This window comes from Meira miltonrushii (genome assembly GCF_003144205.1).
Source record: "Meira miltonrushii strain MCA 3882 unplaced genomic scaffold FA14scaffold_1, whole genome shotgun sequence".
Taxonomy (NCBI): domain Eukaryota; kingdom Fungi; phylum Basidiomycota; class Exobasidiomycetes; order Exobasidiales; family Brachybasidiaceae; genus Meira; species Meira miltonrushii.
The window spans coordinates 2540439-2562059 of NW_020289943.1; the positions used below are offsets into that span (position 1 = coordinate 2540439).

Below are 21621 nucleotides of genomic sequence, written 5' to 3' on the forward strand. Positions count from 1 at the left end.
TGCAGGTGCTGCTGCAGGACGTTCTTAATTATACTTTTTTTATCCCCACTTTTCTCATTATGCCAGCCAGCGTGCATTTTTATGATGTCCATAATGATCGACATTGATTGAGGTACAAGAGACAGAAGTGTTTGTCTTAAATGACAAGAGGGGTCAAGTGAATGACGTAAAGAGAGAGAAACCCTTCTTTTTAATCTAGATTGCCAACACTTCTTCAGTGGCTGAATGGGCTCACATTTAGCGTCACGCTAGGATGCTGAATGTCTAATTAAAGGACGGGAACGCTAAGTATGTAGTACGATGAAATTCAGTTTTTTTAGCGAAGGAGAAGTATTGGAAACTGTTTGGTACATGCAAAATGCAAGATGAAAAATGATTGGGTCAATTCGTTCATCTTTTCTAGAATTCTTAATTTCTCGTACCATAATCTGCTCAACCCTTTTTTTTTTCTCATGCTCACTTTGCAGCGCATTTATTTAAAACCTAAAATCGGCTGTTGGTATTGAATCTCCGCTTAGTTTTGAGCACATGGACAGCTCTGAAAGAAAGGAAATCGGTGATCACTTCCCTTGTCGGACTATGTAATTGACTTGAATATCGAATGATTATGCTTATTTTTATCAAACAGCCACAATTTTCGGTAAGAGATCAAATATATAACGATATAAATATAACAATACGAAATAGTAGCCGAATAAGGTTTCACTTTTATATATTTGTTTGGCATAATTTCAGTGTCAGATGATAAGGATAAGATTATGTACGCTGAGCTATAAAGTAAGAGTGCATTTAATTAAAGCGAAAGACAAGATAAAACATCTTGTTTTTTAGTTCTTATTAGCGGATCTTTCCATCACTTTTGACGCTTTGTATGCATATGTTGTATTCTCATCGATCCCACGAAGAAGCACAAGTGAATCGTGCATGATCGTACATATACACATTTAAGAGCCTAAATGCCAAGTGTACCTTGTGTGACTTTGATTGCATCTGCACTTTTTCGGCTTCCTCCTTCCCTTTTCGCAAATTCGGAAATGCGGATCCTAGGCAGTTTAACAACCGCTCAAAACAATTTTACGATTCCAGTCTTGAAATGTCGAACCATGCCGTTTTCATTCAAGGGGCTTTCTTAGGAAGAATAACGAGAGCAGTTCACAGCAGACAGGAACATCGGAAGGAATTGCAACTCATCAGTCTCTTGTCTTCCGAGAAAAGCAGGCTGATTTGATCTACATATGTTTGTATATCCTTCAATTTCGGAACATTGGTACTGCATTTGTCCCCACTTTTTCACACGACTCCACCATCCAACAAAAGAGATAAACACACAAGAATGTTGTGGGTGGTAATATATTCTCCTGTTCAATAAAACCTCACCCGAAAACTAAACATCCCGTCAAGATATATACACTATACTGTTTCCCCTTAAGCGAGTGTGGCCCGTTGCAAATCTATCACTCACGGAAATTTAAATAAATAAACGTCAACTTTGCTTAAATTGCCAAGATCCCAACAAGGGCTATTATATGACCACAACGATATTCGTTCGTAACTTAAACCTCGCAATGATACGATGGCAAAACAGTTCGAAAGCTCGAACTAGGTGATCAAAAGGATGGCACAAAATAATCAACAAGGATCCAATCAATTTAACGACAACTTTAATCCTAATCAATTCCATACAACCAATTATCGTCAAAATTTATCGCAAGAACAATTTCAGATCGAGCAGCGACAGCGTGTTTCTCCTTCTGAATTTCAACAATTTGGTCAAAACGATCAATATTCTATCGCTGCTGTACAACAATCAGATCAATTCTCAAATGCTGCTCCTCTTTATACGACGGGTAGTATACCGCATAATCAAGATCAATTCTTGCAATCACGTTTTACACCTACTCAATTTCCATCTTTTGCTTCTTCGCCTTCGTCTGTTATACCGATAAATAACGATAATTTAATCACAACAGAAATTCAAAGTGGACGGGATCCTTTTCAATCTACTTATGGCGATATTGTTGAGCCAAACGAATATGCAACTTCAGCCGATACAACAAATTTCCGATCTCACTCAGCATCCATTTCAATTTCTGAGCCTACAAAATCACCCGTAGCCATGTCACCGTTCATGATTCCAACAGGAGGAGCAAGCAGCAGTGCTGCTTCAGAGAATAATTACGGTGGTGAAAGTGGAAGTTTGAGTGATTCTCAAGTACAAATGTTATTACAACAACCTTTAACGATTTCATCGGTTGAAGTGGCGGCTTTCCATGCAAGAGAAATGTCAAGAAGTATAAGCGGATCAACATTGTTGCCTGTTGGATCTATGCAATCTCAACAACAAATATCTTTTCAGCCCGAACAACAAGCACAGCAACAACAACAACAACAACAGCAACAGATCTCTTCCTCTAATCGAAACACCTTTCAATTCCCTGCACAAAGTCAAATTGACTATGGCGCAAACAATCAAAGAACAGGCTCTCCTTTTACGGGTCCTCCAGCTGGCTCGATGACAGGTATGCCCTTCGCATTCGCGAATCAGACATACAATCTTGCACCGTCACAGGAGCAAAGCTTGCACTTCCAACGTAATGAAAGTAGGCCAGGAATGAATCAATCTTTTGCGCGTCCTCAATATCCGCTCGGTGGTGGTTTATCAAATTATCCAAGAACGAGTTCAAATCCCATATCATCGTCCCTATCAAACTCAAATCCTTATCGCAATATAACCCATAGAAGAGTACCGGCAGCATGTAATTTTTGTCGAATGCGTAAATTACGTTGTGATGGTAATACGCCTTGTAGACAATGCGCAAGAAGGATGATTCAATGCATTTATTCGGAAGCTGCAGAAACACGAAGACAAAGAAGGGCAACCGTTTCAACTTATCCAAATTCTCCCAATCCATCTGCATCATCGGCTATGTCAATGGTACAATTCAGCAATGAAACAGGCAGACAATCTCAGGAACCTTCAGTTCCTGGCTTACCTGGAAATATCCCTTCAAATCAGAGACATAATTGGAGTGCAAACGATCAATTGACGGCCACGAGAACAGGTTCATCAAATCAACCAATGCAATCACAACAGTTTCAGCAGATCAACTTTGCCGAACAGCAATACCGTCTCTCTCGTCCTCAAGTACCATCGAATGCAGAGATGGTCTCACAGCAGGATACAAACCCTCAAAGCATTGAGCTTAATCCAGAATCTAGTTCGCAAATTGCTGGCTTGCCTGCCAATTGGATGCCTGTCTCGCTCCATGCACCTCACAGGACTACTTTACCGGGAGGATCATCTGGCAGCACTCAAAACACAAGCCAATCAAACGTTCAACAGAAATCAAGCCCCTTTTTAATATCAACAAATAATGATTGGTCAATCCCCCCGCCGCCCGGTCAGCAAAATCCATATCAAGACCTTAATCAACAATCTCACCAATCATATCAGAGTAGGAAAAAGTGAGGTCGCTCTCTCTCTCTCCTGAGGAGCGTGCTTGTACACTATTGCGAAAGTTCGCCCACTACCACTTTTCCTATCTCTCGGTTTTCTTCTTTCCTCTTTCCTCTTAATGCTTCTAACATGTGTACCATTCTACATCTCATGTATACTGATAAATTGCAATTTGCAGCAGCGTTAATTTCCACATTCAAGCAGAAAATCATTGACTGCGCAAGAACGATTACAAAGATAAAAACGGCTCATGAGAGGAAGTCAAATGGATCTTTTGCCTTTCCAGCGTTATTGTTTGGTGTTGAATTACCCCAAACAGCACTTTGACTCTTTTGTGCTGCCATCTCTGCCATTGTCATTTTACCTTTACCTGCAGTCGTATTACCGCTTGCATTCGATTTGCCGGAAGATGTTGCCCATAAATCATCAAAGTTGATCGATGCGTTCGTCTTTCCTGTCGAGGATCCGTTACCGGCTGGCTTTGAAGTTGTTGATACACTGGAAGATGAAATCGTCCTTTGTGGCTGTAATGGTGCTCCTGCAGAAGGGCTTGTAAAGGAAGCGTTGACTTTTGGTGCAGCAACTGGAGCCGAGCTACCTGCATCATCTCCTAAAAAGTCAAATACGTTGGAACCACTCGATACAGGTTTGGTCTGCTTTGCAGGTGCAGGCGCTGAAGGAGCAGCTTGGAAATCATCAAAGTCATCAAAGCCATCACCTGATGTACTTGGCTTGCTTACACTTGCGGCGGCAGAAGTTGAAATAACAGGTGCTTGATCAGGTTCATCATCATCAAAGCTGAAGAGATCGGCCACCTTTTCTTCCTTTTTGACAGGTGCGGGTGCGGCTCCACTACGACCGCCCGATCTACCAGAGCGACCAGAAGGTCTGGTGGCACTCGAAGCAGCGTATTCGTCATCTCCTGCATCATACGCTTCAAAGCTGTCCCTTTGCGTGCTACGTCGACCGTAATCATCGCTGCCCCGAGCGGCGCTACTACTTCCACCGCCGTAAGCCCCTGAGCCCCCACCACCACCTCCTGAGTAGAAGGAATCACTTCCAAAGCCACCATATCTTCCCGTTCCACTTCCTGGGACAAAGTCTGAATTACCAGCACCTTGATACTTGCTCTTATTTTGTCTTGCCTTACGTCTTTCTAGACGAATTCTTTCAACGTCAGATAAAAGCTCAGCAATCTCTTTTGCACGATTACGAACGTTGATTCCTTGATCTTTACCAGCATCGTCTATGTAGTGAAAGTTGCGCAAAATCTTAATTGTACCAAGGTGTGATCGAGCATCATCTACCACACGTTCTGATCCATGCTTGATAATATATTCGAGCAATTGAAGTGCTTTATAGATCTGTCTCCATTCTCTCGCTTCACGTTCCATGAAGTTACGATAGATTGCAGGCATGATTTCATTGAAATCTTGAAAATTGTTCGTTGCTGATGCGATCTCTTGCATTAGAGTAGATGATGCTCCCCAAGCATCATCATTTGTTGCTTCGTTTACCTTGGCTTCGATTTCTGAAACATTCAAAGCATAGTTCTTGGCTGCTGTATAGAATTGTTTGACATCGTACATCGTCAAATTGGCAAGCTTGTTGCCGATATCTTCGAAATCCATGATGGTCGATTGATATGGAATGGCGGAGTAAATTACTTGTATGTCTGGGGTGGTGGTTGAACGTAAGAAACCTTGCTAAGAATTGCAGGCCAGTGAATGCGTATAGCGTTCAAGAGGAGGTCAGTATGACACACCGGTCAGGACAGGTCGATCGTTGTCAATCAGTTGTAAATGCTTTGAAGAGGATACTTTCAGGAGCAACGTGTTGCATTAGACAGGCGCAAGGCGTTTGCTGGCATGCATACTGTGGGCTGAATGAGAGGGGGCGCGGGCGCGTTAGATGTATGTCAAAGTTAATCGGGTCTTCCTGTTGAAACGCGTCAGTCAGCTCTGCTCTTCGTCGGCCGAAAGATCTGGAGTCATTCTTCGACTAAGAAGATTTCCAAAACGCGTATTTTGCAATGGTACTTTTAGACTGCTCTACCTCCCAATTCTTTCTTCCTGATAAAAAATTTAGAGTTTCAAAAAAAAAGTGTCCATGAGAAGATAGCATTTATCATTGGGACCATAACGAATAAAGACCATCATTCAAAATGGGTGTAGCATCAGCAGAAGCGATTCATTCGCAATACGATTCCATCTTGATTCTCGATTTCGGATCGCAATACAGTCACTTGATCGCCAGAAGATGTCGTGAATTGAACGTGTATTGTGAAATGCTTCCATGCACCCAGAAGATTGCTGAATTGGATTGGAAGCCAAAGGGTGTCATCTTATCAGGTTCGCCTTTCAGTGTCTACGATGATGGAGCACCAAGAGTGGATAAAGCAGTCTTCGATTTGGGTGTCCCAGTTCTGGGTATCTGTTATGGCTTACAAGAAATCGCTTGGACATTCGGCGGAAAAGTGGACCCTCATGATAGACGCGAATATGGTAAAGCGATGATCGATGTTGTCAAAACCGGTAATGCCCATGCTGATCGTTTGTTTGACGGAGAAGCAGAACAGGTTCAAGTTTGGATGTCACACGGAGACCAGCTATCGAAATGTCCCGAAGACTTTGAAGTGATCGCTCGTACTTCAACAGCTCCATTTGCTGCTTTGGCTCACAAATCCAAACCAATCTTTGGTATTCAATTCCATGCCGAAGTAACTCATAGCCCTCGTGGAAAGGAACTCTTTGGCAATTTTGTCACAAAGATCTGTGGATGCAAGCAAGATTGGAACATGGAAACATTTATTGACAAAGAAATCGCACGTATTCGTGAATTGGTCGGACCAAAAGCTCGTGTGATCGGTGCCATTTCAGGAGGTGTGGATAGCTCTGTTGCTGCGAAATTGATGCATGAAGCACTAGGCGATCGATTCCATGCAGTAATGGTGGACAATGGTGTTTTGCGTGGTGGAGAGGCAAAGCAGGTATATGAAATGCTCTCGAAAGGATTGGGTGTTAATCTGACAGTAGTAGATGCAAGCGATCTATTCTTGGGTCGCCTGGAAAACGTTGATGATCCAGAAAAGAAACGTAAAATCATTGGAAATACTTTCATCAACGTATTCGATGAAGAGGTTACCAAGCTAGAAGCACAAGCTGAAAAAGAAGAAGCTGAAGCACTGAAGGCGGGAAGACAGCATGAAGCAAAAGGCAAATACGAATATTTGATGCAAGGAACACTATACCCCGATGTGATTGAAAGCATCAGCTTCAAAGGGCCAAGTGCAACCATTAAGACACATCACAATGTCGGAGGATTGCTAGAAAATATGAAATTGAAACTCATTGAGCCGTTGCGAGAATTGTTCAAGGACGAGGTACGTGAATTGGGTAAAGTGATGGGTATCCCCGCTCACTTGGTCGGAAGACATCCCTTCCCTGGTCCCGGTCTAGCTGTACGCATCTTGGGCCCTGTCACTCGTGCTCAAGTGGAAATCCTTCAACAAGCTGATGCGATCTACATTGAAGAAATTCGTAAAGCTGGAATCTACAACGAAATCAGTCAAGCATTTGCCGTTTTATTGCCCGTACGTGCAGTTGGTGTACAAGGTGATAAGAGAACATATGATCAAGTGGTAGCTTTGCGTGCTGTTCAAACAACCGATTTCATGACTGCAACCTGGTATCCGTTCACCTATGATTTCCTTTCCACCGTCTCAAACCGAATCACTAATGAAGTTCAAGGTGTGAACCGAGTTGTGTATGATATCTCATCCAAGCCACCAGGAACGATTGAGTGGCTATAAGCGGTCTGCTAGAAAATCATGTCATCTTCATAGATATGTTTGTAACAATAGATTCCTGTTTCTGTCTCCCTTTTAATGCAATGCAAGCAAAACTTTCATCGATGAAACATACTATTATTTTCGAGTGATACAAAGAGTGGATTTGATAAGCGAAGGATAGTCACTTTTGAAATGATTTTGAGCAACGAATGTGTGATATACATAAAGAAGCCAGGTCCAGCCTATATATTTCGGCCTTTATCGCCGCTATTGATCTCCTTCACTTAGAATAGTCGATGTTGGCCTATTCCTACTCTCATTGTCTGCATTTTTGACGAAGATTGGTTCATATACACGAAAGAAGACACAGACAGCGCAAATTGAACCGAAAAGAATGATTGTATACAAGACAGCCAATAAAGCGATCCCTGCAAACCGTTGAGCGTAAGTTGCAATTCGATTTGGAGTAGGTTGTTCCAATGAACCAAAAAAGGTCAAACCAAACATCAATACGATTGCACTTAAACAAGCACAACCGGGACTGATCACCAATGTTTGAATGACGATATTAACCATTGCTTTTTTAAGTTCAATCTTTTGTTCGTTGATTGAAAATTGCATACTTTCTTTTCGTCTTTTATCAATCATTTTCTGTGTCATGATAAAATTGGGCAATTTGAGCCGAGATTTGATTGCTTGAGTGAAGGTTGAAGAATCTTCGTCTTTGTGCTCCTTGTCTTCATCATGAACTGATCTTGCCGAATGAATACTATCGCATGTATCTTGATGAACAACCAATTCATGAATACACTGATCCAAAGATTGGGGAATATGTTCGACTATAACAGTACAACCAAGATCTCGCAAACCAGAATGTGAATGTTGACCTTCATGAGAAACACTCGCACCGCTTCCAGTCTCTGACCAAAGCGGCAGTCTATTGACAAAAGCATCCTCAGAGCTTATGTGATGTTCTCTTCTAGCATCAACAACATGAAGAAAGTTTGGATCGGGCTGTTCTGGTCTCATTGCTGGGATTGGATCTCTGTGGGAAGATGTTGCGCATATTGTTGTAACGATGAACTTCAATTGTTTTAATTCTGTCTTGCCAAGCTCGATTTTTACCGCTCTAATCAGACGAAGAGCAAGAGCTGTATATAATGCGAAACAAAACAATCCCCAAAAGGACCAAAGGCAAAAAGTCGCTGATGCAATCTTTATGGCTTTTAACTGTTGATACCATATATGTTGTGCTTCCAAAACCATTTGTTGATCAAAATGCTCCTCGCTGGCATATCTCAGTTGCCATTCTTTTTCACGATCACATCCTTTAACCTGCCGTGCGTTTGCAATGAAAGAAGGTATGGCCACAGAAATACAAGTGATGGCGGGTATGAAAATTGCCAATAGGTTGACAGTGATGGCATGCCCCCCGATCTTAGCCAAAAAGGTTTTGAAAGTATGTTTGCCATCTTTTCTGGAAATTGTAGGACTTCTTGGTGTGGCATAATGTGTTCCTAAAGCAGCGGAGAATGCGCCAAAGATTAATATACTCCAAGGAAGTAAGATCCAAAGAAGTATATTCTTCGGTTTGTCGGAGCCCACAATGTAATAGTAACGTAATTCCAACATCATTGCAATAAAGACTATTACGAAAGCACCTTCTATCACGATGAAAGCTAGAATCGTATTTGGAGCAATTACCGATCCAGTTGGTGTCTTGAAAATACGAAGAATCCAGAAGTTCCTTTCGTACATCCTCCTTGCAATAATCAGCAGATAAACGAGTAGCAGTAACGATAGAACTCCCGCTCCTACTTTCATCTGAAGCATGAGGTGTGGGATTGGAAACGGAAAGATGAACAGATTTGTCATGAATTGCCGTAATTCTTCCACGTTTTTGAAATCTGGTAATTTTGCCCTACTTGATTCTGAGCCCCATGAAAGTCGGGACCTTGGCGGAGGAGGAAGGAGATCGAAATTGAACGAGTAAAGAGACATGTCTTCAAATGAGTGTTGTTGTGTGTTGGTATGAAAACGGAAGATGGGTTAGTAGTGGGAATGAAATGATGATGGCAAGGAATTTTATCATTTATAAAGAAAGATTTCATCTTGCCTGCTTTGCAATCTTCACTGCCTTCTCAATTTCTCTCATTGAGGAACGCCCGAACATCAATTGATCTGCAGGATGCTTAAAGTTCTCTTTCAAGACATTTCAAAGAAAGAAGAAGGCGTTGTAGGAGTTGAAAATAAGAATCCCCGTGTCAATTCTTCCTGCTGTTTCGTTCTCAATTGAGCTCATAACACGGAGCCGTGGCAAGCCGTTGATCATCCTACACTCCACTGAGTGTCGATTGAAATAGAGACTATGAAGGTCACTTGACTTATCACTGTTGATCCACTGATTGTGCTTTATTAAAGTTAAAGAAGCGGAAGAAGATTGAGGTGCATACAACATGCAGCAAAGCCCTGCTTGTAATATATATAAATCGTTGACGTTCGATAAGCCGAAAACTAAAACTTAATTTGGGGAAGGCATGTAAGCGGCTCCGTTTTATTGAGACCACTTCATTTCACCATCAAGGCACCGAAGACATCAACGCGACCTTCTCCTGCATGACCCCCAAGCAATAAAAGATTGAGAAATATACATGTCATTGAGATTTGGTAAAAAAGAGTGTGTACAGTTTTTGTGTAAAATGGTTGATGGAAGTTAGGCTTGTATGAAAGAGTGTGTGACCATCTTAATTGGCTCAAAGGAATTTCAACTCTCTTCTTCTGGGTTTCTGTCAATCATTGTTTCCCTAGACTCCGTATCCCTTGACGAATGACCGCTCTTGACAAAGATTGGCTCGTACACGCGAAAGAAGACACACAAGAAGCAAACTGACCCAAAAGTGATAATTGTATAAATCACAAACAAGATTGCAATACCGGTAAAACGTTCAAAATACGTTCCTGTTCGATCTTGAGAAGGTTGTTCAAAACCACCATAAATCGTTAAAGCAAGCATCAATGCGATTCCTCCCATGAGTGCACATCCTGGACTGATTGCTAAACATTGTGCGAGTATGTTGAAAGCTGCCCTTTTAAGTTCTCTCTTTTGCTCGTCGATTGAGGCTATCATACTTTCTTTCCTTCTTTTATCCAACTTTCTTTGCGTGATAACCAGATGTGGCATCCGTATTTTCATGTACTTGCTCTCGCTTCCGCTTGCGGTACTGTCGATTATGAAGCTGGATCGTGACGTAGATCTTGCCTTCTCTTGCGGAGATTTTGGGTATGTCGTCCTTGCATTTGCGTCAGATGGAACTTGCAAAGATTCACGTCTACTAAGTTCAAAAGCATCCAAATTGAGGGCACTTTGTAGATCATATTGCATTGTATCAATACTTCTTATTTGATACGGATTTCCTTGTTCTTGTTCTTCCCTTATACCAGGTAATCTGAATGCAGGTCGTATGTTCATCTCGATACTTTCTCCTGAATTTTGTTGAATTGTTTCATTTTCTGGATTTTTTTGTGTTTGTGTGATAGCTTTCTTTGACTTTCTTTGATCTTGAGAAGGTGAATTTTGTGTTCGAGTGGCAATGAATAGCATTTCTTCTCTTTTGGTCTTTTTCACTTCTTTATAAATCGCTCTAATCAAACGAAGAGAAAGAGTGGTATACAAGAAGAAACAAAAGATTGCCCAAAAGAACCAAATACAAAGCGTGATGCAAGTAAGACGCAAACTCGGCAAAGTTTCATACCAAACCATTTGTGCTCCTGTTACCATTTCTTGTGTGAATTGGGTCGCATTTTGATATTGTCTTAGCCATTGTTCTTGGTGTTCTTTTGCTCGCATATAGCTTGCATTGGCAACAAAGGCAGGAACAGCAACCGTGATGCACGTCAACGATGGAATTACGATTGCCAAAATATTTGCAAGGATAGCATTGGAGAGAAAACTTTTTAACCATCTTTTCGTACCACTATTCCTTTCTACTGTTAAGCTTTCCATTGTCCGAGGAGTTGCATAATGCGTTCCTAAAGCAGCAAAGAATGGGCCAAAAATTAAAATGCACCAAGGCAATAAAATCCAAAGGATGATGTTTTTGACTTGATTAGGATCTGAGCTGTAATAATCCTTGATCTCCGATAAAAACGCAATCAAAACAACCACGAATCCACTTTCGATCACGATAAATGATAACATCGTGTTTGGTACCATAATCGTTCCAGAAGGCGTTTTGGCTAAACGAAAGATCCAAAAGTTTCGCTCGTACATTCTTCTTGCGATAATCAAAGCTGAAATTACTATCAGAAATCCCAAGCACGCAACTCCAACGAGGATCTGTAGAGTGATATGCGTGACCTGAAATCGATAAATGAACAAGCGAAGAACGAATTCTTGCAATTCGTTCACATCGACAAAATCCGGCAATTTGGCCCTTGTACTTTCTGCTCCCCATGAGAACGCAGACCTTGGAGGAGGAGGTAAGTATTGGAAAGAATGTGTGTAAAGAGACATTTTTGTTCTCAATTGGGAAATCTGTCAAGCAACGGGAGCAAATAATTGCAGCATTTTATACTTTTTTCACAAGTCCAATTTAACCTGCCAAGCAATTCTGTTCCCCGCGGAAAGAAGGATATGCCCATCAAAAACCTAATCATGATGTCTGTCAAAGCACTAATCAAAAAACGTTGACAATTCACTCACCGTAAAAGCAAAGCTAATCATAGCGGTCAAAGCGCGACAGCCTGCTCACCCATGACCTCATCTCAGACATTCACACCTTCCCATGCAGTGCACTAGCCCTCCCTTTTAGCGCACCCGATCAACTTTTCCAAGGCTGAATTTTTTGAATTGTAAAAAGATAGTTAGATATTATACTGGTTCTTTGAATGAGTGATTGTAACGAATGAAATACAAGATGTCAATTATTCCCATATCCATTACCCATATTGTGGGTCAGATGCGCCGAACGGGTTGCCGATTCTTTCCTTTTCGTACGACAAGCACTGAATTGTTGACTAGCTCGCCTTCTTCAGGTTCTACATCAAAGTGACTTTGTTGATCCCTTTTGATGCTCTTGTACCTGTTTTCCGATTTGCGTAGTTCGTTATTCGAATATTGACGGTCAATTGCTCGTTTAGGCTGATGTTGTCCTTCTTGCATAATTGGCGGGCTCATCGTGGGAACATGAAAATGAAAATGTGAATTGTTTAACTGGTTATTTTGATGGGAAATATCGTTGACATTTGTTCCTTTCAGGGCTAGGATCTCCTGTGGTGTATTGTCTAGCATACTTTTCACCATTGCTTGTGGGTAACGAATCTTATTTCGCACCTTTGGATCGGCTCCACCGACACGGATAAAGTCTTGTAGCTTAGATTTAGAAGAGTCCGTCGTTGATAAATCTGAGATACCAAAGGAAGATACCGTTGTTGATGCCGTATAATTGACAAAGACTGGCTCGTATGTTCGATGGAAGATTGCACCTGCACAAACCCAACCAAAAAAGGAAACTGCATACATGACCACCAATAATGCAAGCGCTCCAAAGAACTCAAATTTTGTTCCGCCATTAGAAGGTTGCTCGAACGATCCATGTAGTACCAATCCCATCATGAGAGCGATTCCGCCAAAGGTAGCGCAGCCTGGTCCAACGATTGCATATTGCGTAAAGATGTGTATCGCTGCTTTCCGAAGCTCCCTCTTTTGTTCGTCGCGCGAAGAAACCATTGTTTCAACTGCATTGCTCTGCGCTTTTTCCGTCGTCATGACGATATTCGGGATCAATCTTCTGATAAAAGCCATTCTGTTTCCCTGTACACGCACTGGCTCTTCCTGAATGGCTTCCGTGGGTTTGTTAAGAGAAACATCACCTGTTAATGTTTCAGTTCGCTCTAAATTATCCTCAGGATCCTGTTCCCGATCTCGCCAAATGATCTCATTGCTATTCCATGCTGCGAGACTATCCTCAGATTGTTGAGGATTGTGAAAAGTCTCTCCTGGTGTCCGTACTTGAGCTGGAAATGAGTTTGTGCTGTGCAAAAAGTACGAGTGATTCCCTCTTGGCAATTTCCGTCTTCCTTGTGCCTTATAAGGCGTAGAGACTTTTTGCTGTGTTTCTGTGAGGCGTTCTTCCCTCTTCAAAGCACGATTGCTCATAATCATTCTTGTTTGTGTAACGACAAAGTTGGGTGCAAACATGTTGCTTCTTGAAAGTTCCGCGCTGATGGTACGCAATAATCGCAAGGATAAAAGAGTGCAGATGATGAAGCAGAACGAAGCCCAAACGAACCAAAGGCAGAAGACAGCAGAAGCAATGAGTACGCTTCGTAACAAGGTATACCAAATAACTTGAGCCTCTGTTACCATGTCTTGTGTAAACATTGTATAGTCTGCATACTTTGTTTCCCATTGAGTGTGAAGGTGATTGGCTTTTTGAAAGATTGCATTTGATATAAACGTTGGAACTGCGACGGTCACACAAATAAATGCAGGAAGTGCAACAGCGATTCCATTGATGACCCAAGCATTCTTCATTAGACTTTTCCATCTCCTCGAAAGATCTCCGACTGCTTTGCCAGATGACGGTAGCTGATTTGTTGGAGTAGCGTAATGAGTCCCGACAGCAGCAAATATTGCACCAAAGATGGTGATGCACCAGGGTAATGAAATCCATAGGATGAGATTCTCCGGTTTCAGAGTATGGTATTCGTGATATTGTAAGGCTATAATCAGCAAAGCCATGAAAACAATGACGAAGTTCCCTTCAATGAAACCAAATGAAAGGATTGGGTTGGGCTGTGCGGGTGATGGAGAAAAAAGTGTAAGTATTTTCAGCATCTTTGTGTACTGCATAAGTACTCACGACGATAATTGGCCCTGATGAAACTCGGATAACTCGAAAGATCCAAAAATTCCTTTCGTACATTCGGCGTCCAATAATCAAAAGAGAGACTAATAACATTGCTCCTGCCATTGCGATCCCAATCTTGATTTGCAAGAATACTGCATTTCCAAAATCGTATACAAAGAACCGTCTAACAAAATCTTGTAATTCTTCAACGCTGTCAAAGTTGGGTAGAACTGCTCTTGTACTTTCGCTTCCCCATGATAAAGGCGACCGTGGAGGTCTCGGAAGAAGTGTAAAGTTGTGAGAATATAGCGACATCACGACCAACAATGCAGATGAATGCGGGATTTCAAGAAAGCAATCTTGAAGCATTAAAGATATTCACTTTCTTTTATATTCATTCATTATGGACAAATGTATCCGTAGATTCACGATTGTGAGGTCATTGTATTTGTCATATCGACGAATGAATGATCCCGCGCAAGAGGTCCGACCTTAACCCTTAATATATTTTCCAGATATATGGTCAAGATAAAAGGGGTGCAAGCTGCATATATTCAATTTTGCCGTGGATCTGATCTCGGAAATTAAAATGATTTCATTATGGAAACGCCTTGCAGATGTTCTGTTCGGAGAATATCTGGTTCTTCTTGCATTGCATTAGGGCAGTGCCCTTATTCTTTTTAATCTCCATCAACAGCGTGAGAATTTTGACTGTATTGAAGAATTCTATGATGGTGACCAAAGCATTCAATGGGCTTAAGTTCCGAGAAGAAATGCGTGGCGCGTTTATCATTAACGCTTAAATAAATCATTGCACTAAAGCAGTGTTGAAGATGTGGGTTGTGTCAATTGGCCCGAGCGAAGCTGGGGAAGGGAGGGCAAGGCGTAAAGGGCACAATGAAGAGCAGCATACCTTTATTCATACCATCATCCGTCTCTCTCTCACTTACGATAGTATGGCTGTTAGACGAGGTGCCGGTGCAATCTTATCGGCTCATCACAGTGCTCTAAGAGCGAACGTGAAAATACCATCTGTGCAAAAGGCAATCAGTCCAAACGTGATCGGCAATCTCCGTTCACGCCAATTCTCAAGCTCATCCGTACGTTGCAAAGAAGAAGAAGAAAAGCCAAAGCAAGCACAAGGACTTTTTGCTTCTTTATTGCATGGCTCCGACACAGCAAAACAAGATGGCTTGACAGCACAATCACACAGTACAACCGTCGGTAGAGGAAAATACATTCACGAGATTCAAAGACACGTTGTAAGACCGGATAAAGTGGACGAATACAAGAGCATTCTAAGTCAACACTATCCTCGGCTTTCGTCAGATGACAGTATTAATGGTCGCTTGATTGGTTCATTCGAAGTGCAAATCGGAGAAATGGAAACTTTCTACCACATTTGGGAATATGATGGATACTCTGGCTATGATCAATCATCTGATGCATTCTATAAATCAAAGGAGAACACCGATTTGGTTACAAATGTGCGAGCAACCCTTTCTTCTCGCTCTAACTGGATCACGCAAGAGTTCGCATTCTGGGCCACTGTAAAGGCGCAAAAGAGTGATGTGGAAAGACCGTTGTACGAATTACGAACATATCACTTGAAACCAGGCATGCTATTGGAATGGGAAACGAATTGGCGCAGAGGATTGGAGGCACGTAAACGATTTGTTCAGCCTATTGCAGCATACTTTAGTCAAATCGGTCAATTGCACACTGTCCAACATATCTGGCGATACGATAGCTTAGAGCAACGTAAAGCAACTCGTGATGCAGCTTGGCAGGTGGAAACATGGAATGACACCGTCACCCAAACAGTCAAATTGATCGACAAAATGCATGCACAAATCATGACGCCTCTACCATGGTCACCGCTACACTAAGGGAAGCACAAAGTTGTAAAGATTGATGATATTATACAATGTGAACACATTAATATGACAGTTGGTACAAAAGCCTAATCCCGTCTTGAGTTTGATCTTCTTTCTCGTTCGCGATTGCTGGAACGATGATCTGAGTCTCTGTGATGGTCTCTATCATCGCGGGAGCGCTTTGGTGAAAGCTCTCTTTCGCGGCGACTACTTGAGCCATTGTCAGTTCGGGAGTGGCTTTGCCTCTCCTTTCTATATCTCTCGTCTTCTCGATCATGTCTATAATCTCGCGAATCCCGGTCTTTTCGCCTTCTTTCTCTTTCCTCGCGAATCAGTCTTCTCTGCTCTTTCCTTCTCTTTCGCTCTTCCTTGTCATCATCCTCACCTTTATAGGAAGCAGACTTCGATCGGGCAATATATGCTGCCATCGGGTCATCCATGTCACCTTCATCATCATCATTTGTCTCTTGTTGTCGAGCTTCTGGTTGTGGTATTTGAGGTGCTGCATTTCTGCTTGGTCCAGTTGGCTCTTCTACTTCCCCATCTTCATTCCTTCGTTTTGGCATTTTATAATCACGAACGTGATCAACTCGTAAGGTTCTATTTAAAAGTTGAAATCCGTTCAAATTATCCACTGCTAAGATTGTACTCCTTTGATCTTCAAAAAGTATAAACCCAAACCCTCTTCTATCTCCAGGTTTACCACCTTGTTGTTGCTGTTTTTGATCGTTTGTCAATCTTGCTTCTCCTTCTGCATCCATTCCACGTTGATGTCGTAAGCCTCCTTCGGGAATCCGAGGAAGGTTGATATCCATTATTTCGCCATATTGTGAAAAGATTGTAATCACATCACCTTCCGTTAGACGTTTGTCCAAATTACCGACAAAGATGTAAGCCGAATCTGTAGTGCGATGCAGGTACTTAGGTCAGTTTCTCTGAATGATACACACCTTTGGGGAATTGTACTCACCTCTGTAATCATCATGCCAAGAAGCCGCTCCTTCCACTGCTAAGTCCAATTCACGTTCATTGATTCTCTGTATTTCCCGCACATTACTTTTGAATAGAGTCAAAATATGTCAGTAAAGTGAATATAGTCTCATCCTAACCATCTACTCACTTCATCTTCCCCTTCCACCTTTATGTCAGATGACAATCCGAGATGGTGGAGTGATGAGAAGATTATGAGCAGCTTAGCGGATGAGCTTAAATTCTTTACCGCGTAGGTCACATTGGAACGCGAACGAATGATCTTAATAGTCAGCAGATGGTATAAGCATCGCAAGCAACCAAATATAAAGTACAGAGGTGTCTCCAAGGTATATGATGATAGATGAAGTAGGGTATAATAATAACAAAGTGATGTAATCATTGCCTTGCACGTTTAACGGATCCTCCATTTTGGCCTGAAATAGTGTTAGGCTGTCTCAATTTGCTTCCAACATTGGGTTGAATGGTATTTTTCACAATCTTTTTCCCAGGCACAGATGCAACGCTTAGTCGATTGATCTGCTTTTCTGCAAGGGGTATCGATTGATTGGATCCACTTTGCATATTCACCGGCAATGATGGAGCCCTGCTTGATGGGATGTGATTGGATCTCGCAGTGCGAACCTGTTTTGTCGATGCGATTTTGTCTTTTTCCGATACTGTTTCTGAATATCGTACACCTTCTTCTCGCTCTTGCTCCAATTCGGCTAAATCGCCATTCACAAATGCCATCGAATCATCTGCTTGAACAAGATTTGATAGGCCAGATGGTCCCATCCCACGAGCTGAATTTTGAACGAGTGACCATGATGCAACCGCTGGCCAATCTCTCTTTTGTGGCGTTGTTCCTGTTGGCATATCCGTGAGTAGCTTGGACGTCAGATATGTCTGTGCATTTGATCTCAGCATTGATAATTGTGCGTTTGTATCATCCAAGAAAGCGTTTCCGAGCATCCTCTGTTCTTCAACTCCTTCGATCGCTACTTCACACGTTTCTTCGACATCCTCCAATGTTGACTGAATTTCCATCGATGCTTCTGTGAAACCTTCTTCGATGTCGTTACGCATCAATTGTACGTTCCGCGATTCGGATTGTCTAGATGATTCTGCCACTTCGCGAATGCCATCCACATTGCCAGAGATAGCTTGCATAGTTGAACGAGCTTGTTCAAGATCTTCTTGTTGAACGGTGAAAAAGTTTCCGGTGAATCCATGCATCTTTTGTTCAATAGCCGCACTACTTTGATTCAAGCCTGCTTCACTGCGTATTCTTTGTGCTTTGGCCAGTCTTTCCTTCTCTTTCAATGTTTCACGAACGCTTTGATTACGTTCGAGCATCTCATCCACTTTATCGGTATGTTGTCTGGAGAATGTTTGTACGTCATCCTGTGCGCCTGCATTGCCTTGACGGACAGCTTCGATAGCAGTAGAGAATGTCTGTTCACGTTGTTGACAGAAGTTCATGACCATCTGATTGATGTTCTTACACAAGCCATCGCGCATGTTGGTCGATTTTTCCCGCTCCTCAACCAAAAGTTTGGCTAATTGGTCGTTTTGCGTTTGAAGTCGTGCTAGTTCTCGATGAATTGTGTCTGAAGAAAGCGTACGAACGTCTTCAAGACCTTTCTTATCTTGGTTAGCCCTCTCTTTTGCCAATTTGATGATATTCATCGACATCTCACCCATCTCTTCGATACCCGCGCGTACGCCGATCAAAGATTCACGATGACTTTGAGAGACATCCTGCACAAGTGATTGACAGGTCGAATGCAGCATCTCACTTCTTTCTTGGCATGCCCCTACGAACCGATCTCCTTCTCGTCGGATAGCATCTGCCAGCTCATCGATCGCACCCTTGTTCTGTTGATGATCAGCAGAGATAGATCGAGTAAGCGATAAAAGAGCCTGAAGCTTCTGATCGATCGATTCACGATTTGCTTTAAGTTTATCCTGTTCGCGTACCTGGAATTCTCTCAATTGCGCTGAAAGATCCATGGTGAATTGTTCGTGACTTGAGCCGAAATCTGTGACTCGAGCTTCTAACTGATTGGATATAGACGCTAAAGAAGCTTGACATTCGGCCAACAAATCACGATTCCTTCTTTCAACCTTGGCTTTACGGTCCAATTTAGAAAACAATCCATCAACATCTCCTGCACTTTCGTAAAACATTCCTCTCAAACCGCGTGCGACACCATCAAGACGCTTCTCGCTGCGCATGTAAGCCTCCCTGAGCTCCCTTTCTTCTTGCTCTGCCCTTTTCAATTCATCAATTTGACCGAGAATTTGTTGTAATTCCTCCTCTTTCTGCTCAAATTCGGATCGAATTGTCTTTGACTCAGCTTCACGTTTGAGTAGCAATTGCATACTTTGCTCAAATTGCTCCTTCAACGATACCATCTTTGATTCAACAACTTCACCATGCCGACGTAGCTCCTCCACTTGACTTCGTGCTCCGTCATGTTCTTCTTGCATTAATTGCCAGCTTTCAGGGGATAAGAATATTCCACTCTTTTCCCGTGAAGCCAAAAGATCACCTTTGAGCCTTTCGATCTCATGAACGTATTCTTTGATCAGAGCCGCTCTCGTCATTCTCTGATTGACCTCTGGACGATTTCGGATCGATTTAGCACGTAAAGCATAATCCAATGTAGACAGCGTTTCTTCCATATTTGAACGTTCTGATGAAACAGTGGCAATGATACACGTCTTTGTTCGTCCTCCAAGCGATTCCTGTAGCAATCTCGTTAGCTTTGATTCTCTATAGGGGATGTGACTACTCTTTTCTACCAGTGCATTGATCACTCTGCCTAACGTGAGCAAGCTTTGATTAATCATTCCGGCCTCTCTTGCACGTTTGTTCTCTGCTCCGCTTCTTCCAATATTTTCAGATCCAGCAAGATCGACAAGGTTCAGCTTTCCCGTTCGCAATACATCTTCTCCTTTTGATGTGGTCTCCTTGATATGAACCGTTAGTGTAAAGACACAATGTGATCGACTGGACGATTCGTTGCACCGGGTAGCAGCAATGTGTCGCTTTTGACTACCTTTACGAAGAAGTTTCAATCCATGCTCTGCATCCCGCATTGGAATATCCTCCAGGCCTTGAATGTTGACTCCTTTGCCTTTATCCTCATACATCCTTAATCCCGCCGAATCTTTACCGCCACCCAATGGCTGAGGTGCTTCATCGCTCAGTAAATCACGTAATTCTTCATTGTATAGTTCCACAAAGGTAGCATGAACGCTATACTCATCTTTGGACAGCTCCAAAGTGTGGAACAGCCTGTAAAGTGTGCGTGGTATGATTCCTGCTTCTGCACTATAAGTGCCCAATTGCGATGTCAAATCTCCTTCCATGGTATGCGTCTTCCCTGTTCCGGTTTGACCATAAGCGAATACTGTGCAATTGTAGCCGTTCATCACTTCATTCAATACCGGTCCTACCACACTTTGATACACCATTCCCTGATCCGCTTCAGGACCAAAGACGTGATCGAATGGGTATGATCTCTCACGAACGTTTCCTCCATCTCCCACCAAGGATGACTGCACGCTATTTGCCGCCACATTGACCGCAGAGGCAGATTGTTGAACTTCCATTGCAACGTTGATAGAAGAGCAATGCGGTCCAGAAGTGGATAAAATTGGCTGTATTGGAGGTGCTTCACCTGGTGCCATTCCTCTAACACGTACGACTACTTGAATGTTACTTTCTTCATCACCTTTTTGTTTAAAAAGCGTTCCTCCAACACCATTAGATCGTATTCCCAACATTCTTGTACGTTCTTTGGAAGGTGATACCGGTGCTATTCCTCTGTTGAATGCTTCATCGGTGGAAGATGATTCTGAATTCGATCCGCCTGCCTGACCGCTTGTATTGACACCTGCATTCATGAATGCTGCATGCATATTCGATCTGCTCGTAGGTCTTGATGGCGGTCTACTTCCACCTGCTGATCCATTATTGCTAGGATTTGTGACTCGGGATAGAGGTGGATGTGCAACCCGTCGTGGAAATGACATGTTGTGGATGATGCCTTTGGCGGTGAATGATGTGTTGTCAAGGAATGGATGGTGGGTATCGTTGGTAGTTGGTTTGGTTCCTCTGTATTAACATACAATGACGATGTGGAACGGGTATAATGCAATCAAAATTTGCAGATGATGGTGCCAAAGAGTGCATGCATTGACGATCATCCCCTTTGGCCCTGGAGTAAAGATGAACGAACAAACACGAAACTTAAAAACGCCGCGCTAAACCAACACTTTTAACAGGCGCGTAGGGTCACGTGTGTAGAAAGAGTTTTGAGGAACGCGATTCTCAATACACTGCACAATGAACGGTTCACCTTCTGGATCATTACCACAACCATCATCTTTTTACAGAAATAATATCGACGTCACCAAAGTTGCACAAGAGGATGACTGTTATATGAAGGCAAATGAAGTCCACCATCATCCCAGTCCCGCTTCTCAACGTTCGTGACATGTATCGCAGTCACAGACGACCAGATGAACGCCTTTAGCCGTTCCTTTCTGACGTGGTATCTCTGACGTTACTTCCTGATGAGGTACCTCTAGGACTTCATTCTGATGAGGTGCCTCTCGGACTTCATTCTGATGAGGTGCCTCTCGGACTTCATTCTGATGAGG

General features: G+C 42.5%; 9 protein-coding genes across 9 annotated transcripts; 3 read left to right on the forward strand and 6 right to left on the reverse strand.

The window, feature by feature from the left end:
- Nucleotides 1–2611: 2611 nt before the first annotated feature.
- Nucleotides 2612–2860, forward strand: FA14DRAFT_117809 (uncharacterized protein; the record flags this gene model as incomplete). The annotated part of the gene is made up of 1 exon (XM_025496253.1): nt 2612–2860. A coding segment is annotated over one exon (249 nt), but the record flags the coding sequence as incomplete, so codon positions are not given.
- A 727-nt stretch (nt 2861–3587) lies between these two features.
- On the reverse strand, nt 3588–5184 carry FA14DRAFT_16430 (ENTH-domain-containing protein). The gene has a single exon (XM_025499875.1). It carries the CDS (start codon nt 5086–5088, stop codon nt 3706–3708), a length of 1383 nt encoding a protein of 460 aa, XP_025357874.1. The 5' UTR covers nt 5089–5184; the 3' UTR covers nt 3588–3705.
- A 351-nt stretch (nt 5185–5535) lies between these two features.
- Nucleotides 5536–7376, forward strand: FA14DRAFT_141976 (putative GUA1-GMP synthase). The gene has a single exon (XM_025497155.1). The coding sequence runs from the start codon at nt 5622–5624 to the stop codon at nt 7266–7268; it is 1647 nt and encodes a 548-aa protein (XP_025357875.1). The 5' UTR covers nt 5536–5621; the 3' UTR covers nt 7269–7376.
- Nucleotides 7377–7514: 138 nt separating this feature from the next.
- FA14DRAFT_183516 (uncharacterized protein) lies at nt 7515–9248 on the reverse strand (the record flags this gene model as incomplete). The annotated part of the gene is made up of 1 exon (XM_025501320.1): nt 7515–9248. The coding sequence occupies one exon, from the start codon at nt 9246–9248 to the stop codon at nt 7515–7517; it is 1734 nt and encodes a 577-aa protein (XP_025357876.1).
- A 639-nt stretch (nt 9249–9887) lies between these two features.
- FA14DRAFT_183519 (uncharacterized protein) lies at nt 9888–11880 on the reverse strand. The gene has a single exon (XM_025501321.1). The coding sequence runs from the start codon at nt 11758–11760 to the stop codon at nt 10012–10014; it is 1749 nt and encodes a 582-aa protein (XP_025357877.1). The 5' UTR covers nt 11761–11880; the 3' UTR covers nt 9888–10011.
- A 229-nt stretch (nt 11881–12109) lies between these two features.
- Nucleotides 12110–14271, reverse strand: FA14DRAFT_159567 (uncharacterized protein). Its single transcript, XM_025498274.1, has 2 exons — nt 14111–14271; nt 12110–14043 (listed from the first exon to the last, which is right to left on the reverse strand). The coding sequence occupies exons 1-2, from the start codon at nt 14219–14221 to the stop codon at nt 12202–12204; spliced, it is 1953 nt and encodes a 650-aa protein (XP_025357878.1). The 5' UTR covers nt 14222–14271; the 3' UTR covers nt 12110–12201.
- Nucleotides 14272–15054: 783 nt separating this feature from the next.
- On the forward strand, nt 15055–15987 carry FA14DRAFT_141978 (NIPSNAP-domain-containing protein; the record flags this gene model as incomplete). The annotated part of the gene is made up of 1 exon (XM_025497156.1): nt 15055–15987. The coding sequence occupies one exon, from the start codon at nt 15055–15057 to the stop codon at nt 15985–15987; it is 933 nt and encodes a 310-aa protein (XP_025357879.1).
- A 74-nt stretch (nt 15988–16061) lies between these two features.
- FA14DRAFT_152946 (RNA-binding domain-containing protein) lies at nt 16062–17100 on the reverse strand (the record flags this gene model as incomplete). Its single annotated transcript, XM_025497561.1, has 3 exons — nt 16062–16876; nt 16946–17031; nt 17096–17100. The coding sequence occupies 3 exons, from the start codon at nt 17098–17100 to the stop codon at nt 16062–16064; spliced, it is 906 nt and encodes a 301-aa protein (XP_025357880.1).
- A 660-nt stretch (nt 17101–17760) lies between these two features.
- Nucleotides 17761–20682, reverse strand: FA14DRAFT_105808 (kinesin-domain-containing protein; the record flags this gene model as incomplete). The annotated part of the gene is made up of 1 exon (XM_025495757.1): nt 17761–20682. A coding segment is annotated over one exon (2922 nt), but the record flags the coding sequence as incomplete, so codon positions are not given.
- Nucleotides 20683–21621: the final 939 nt, after the last annotated feature.

Coding starts and splice junctions, on each gene's coding strand:
- FA14DRAFT_159567 (XM_025498274.1), bottom strand. CDS start 14,221: ATGGCAGGAGCAATGTTATTAGTCTCTCTTTTGATTATTGGACGCCGA. Junction 14,044..14,110: donor CATCAGGGCCAATTATCGTC/GTGAGTACTTAT, acceptor TCACCCGCACAG/CCCAACCCAATCCTTTCATT.
- FA14DRAFT_183519 (XM_025501321.1), bottom strand. CDS start 11,760: ATGTCTCTTTACACACATTCTTTCCAATACTTACCTCCTCCTCCAAGG.
- FA14DRAFT_16430 (XM_025499875.1), bottom strand. CDS start 5,088: ATGGATTTCGAAGATATCGGCAACAAGCTTGCCAATTTGACGATGTAC.
- FA14DRAFT_141976 (XM_025497155.1), top strand. CDS start 5,622: ATGGGTGTAGCATCAGCAGAAGCGATTCATTCGCAATACGATTCCATC.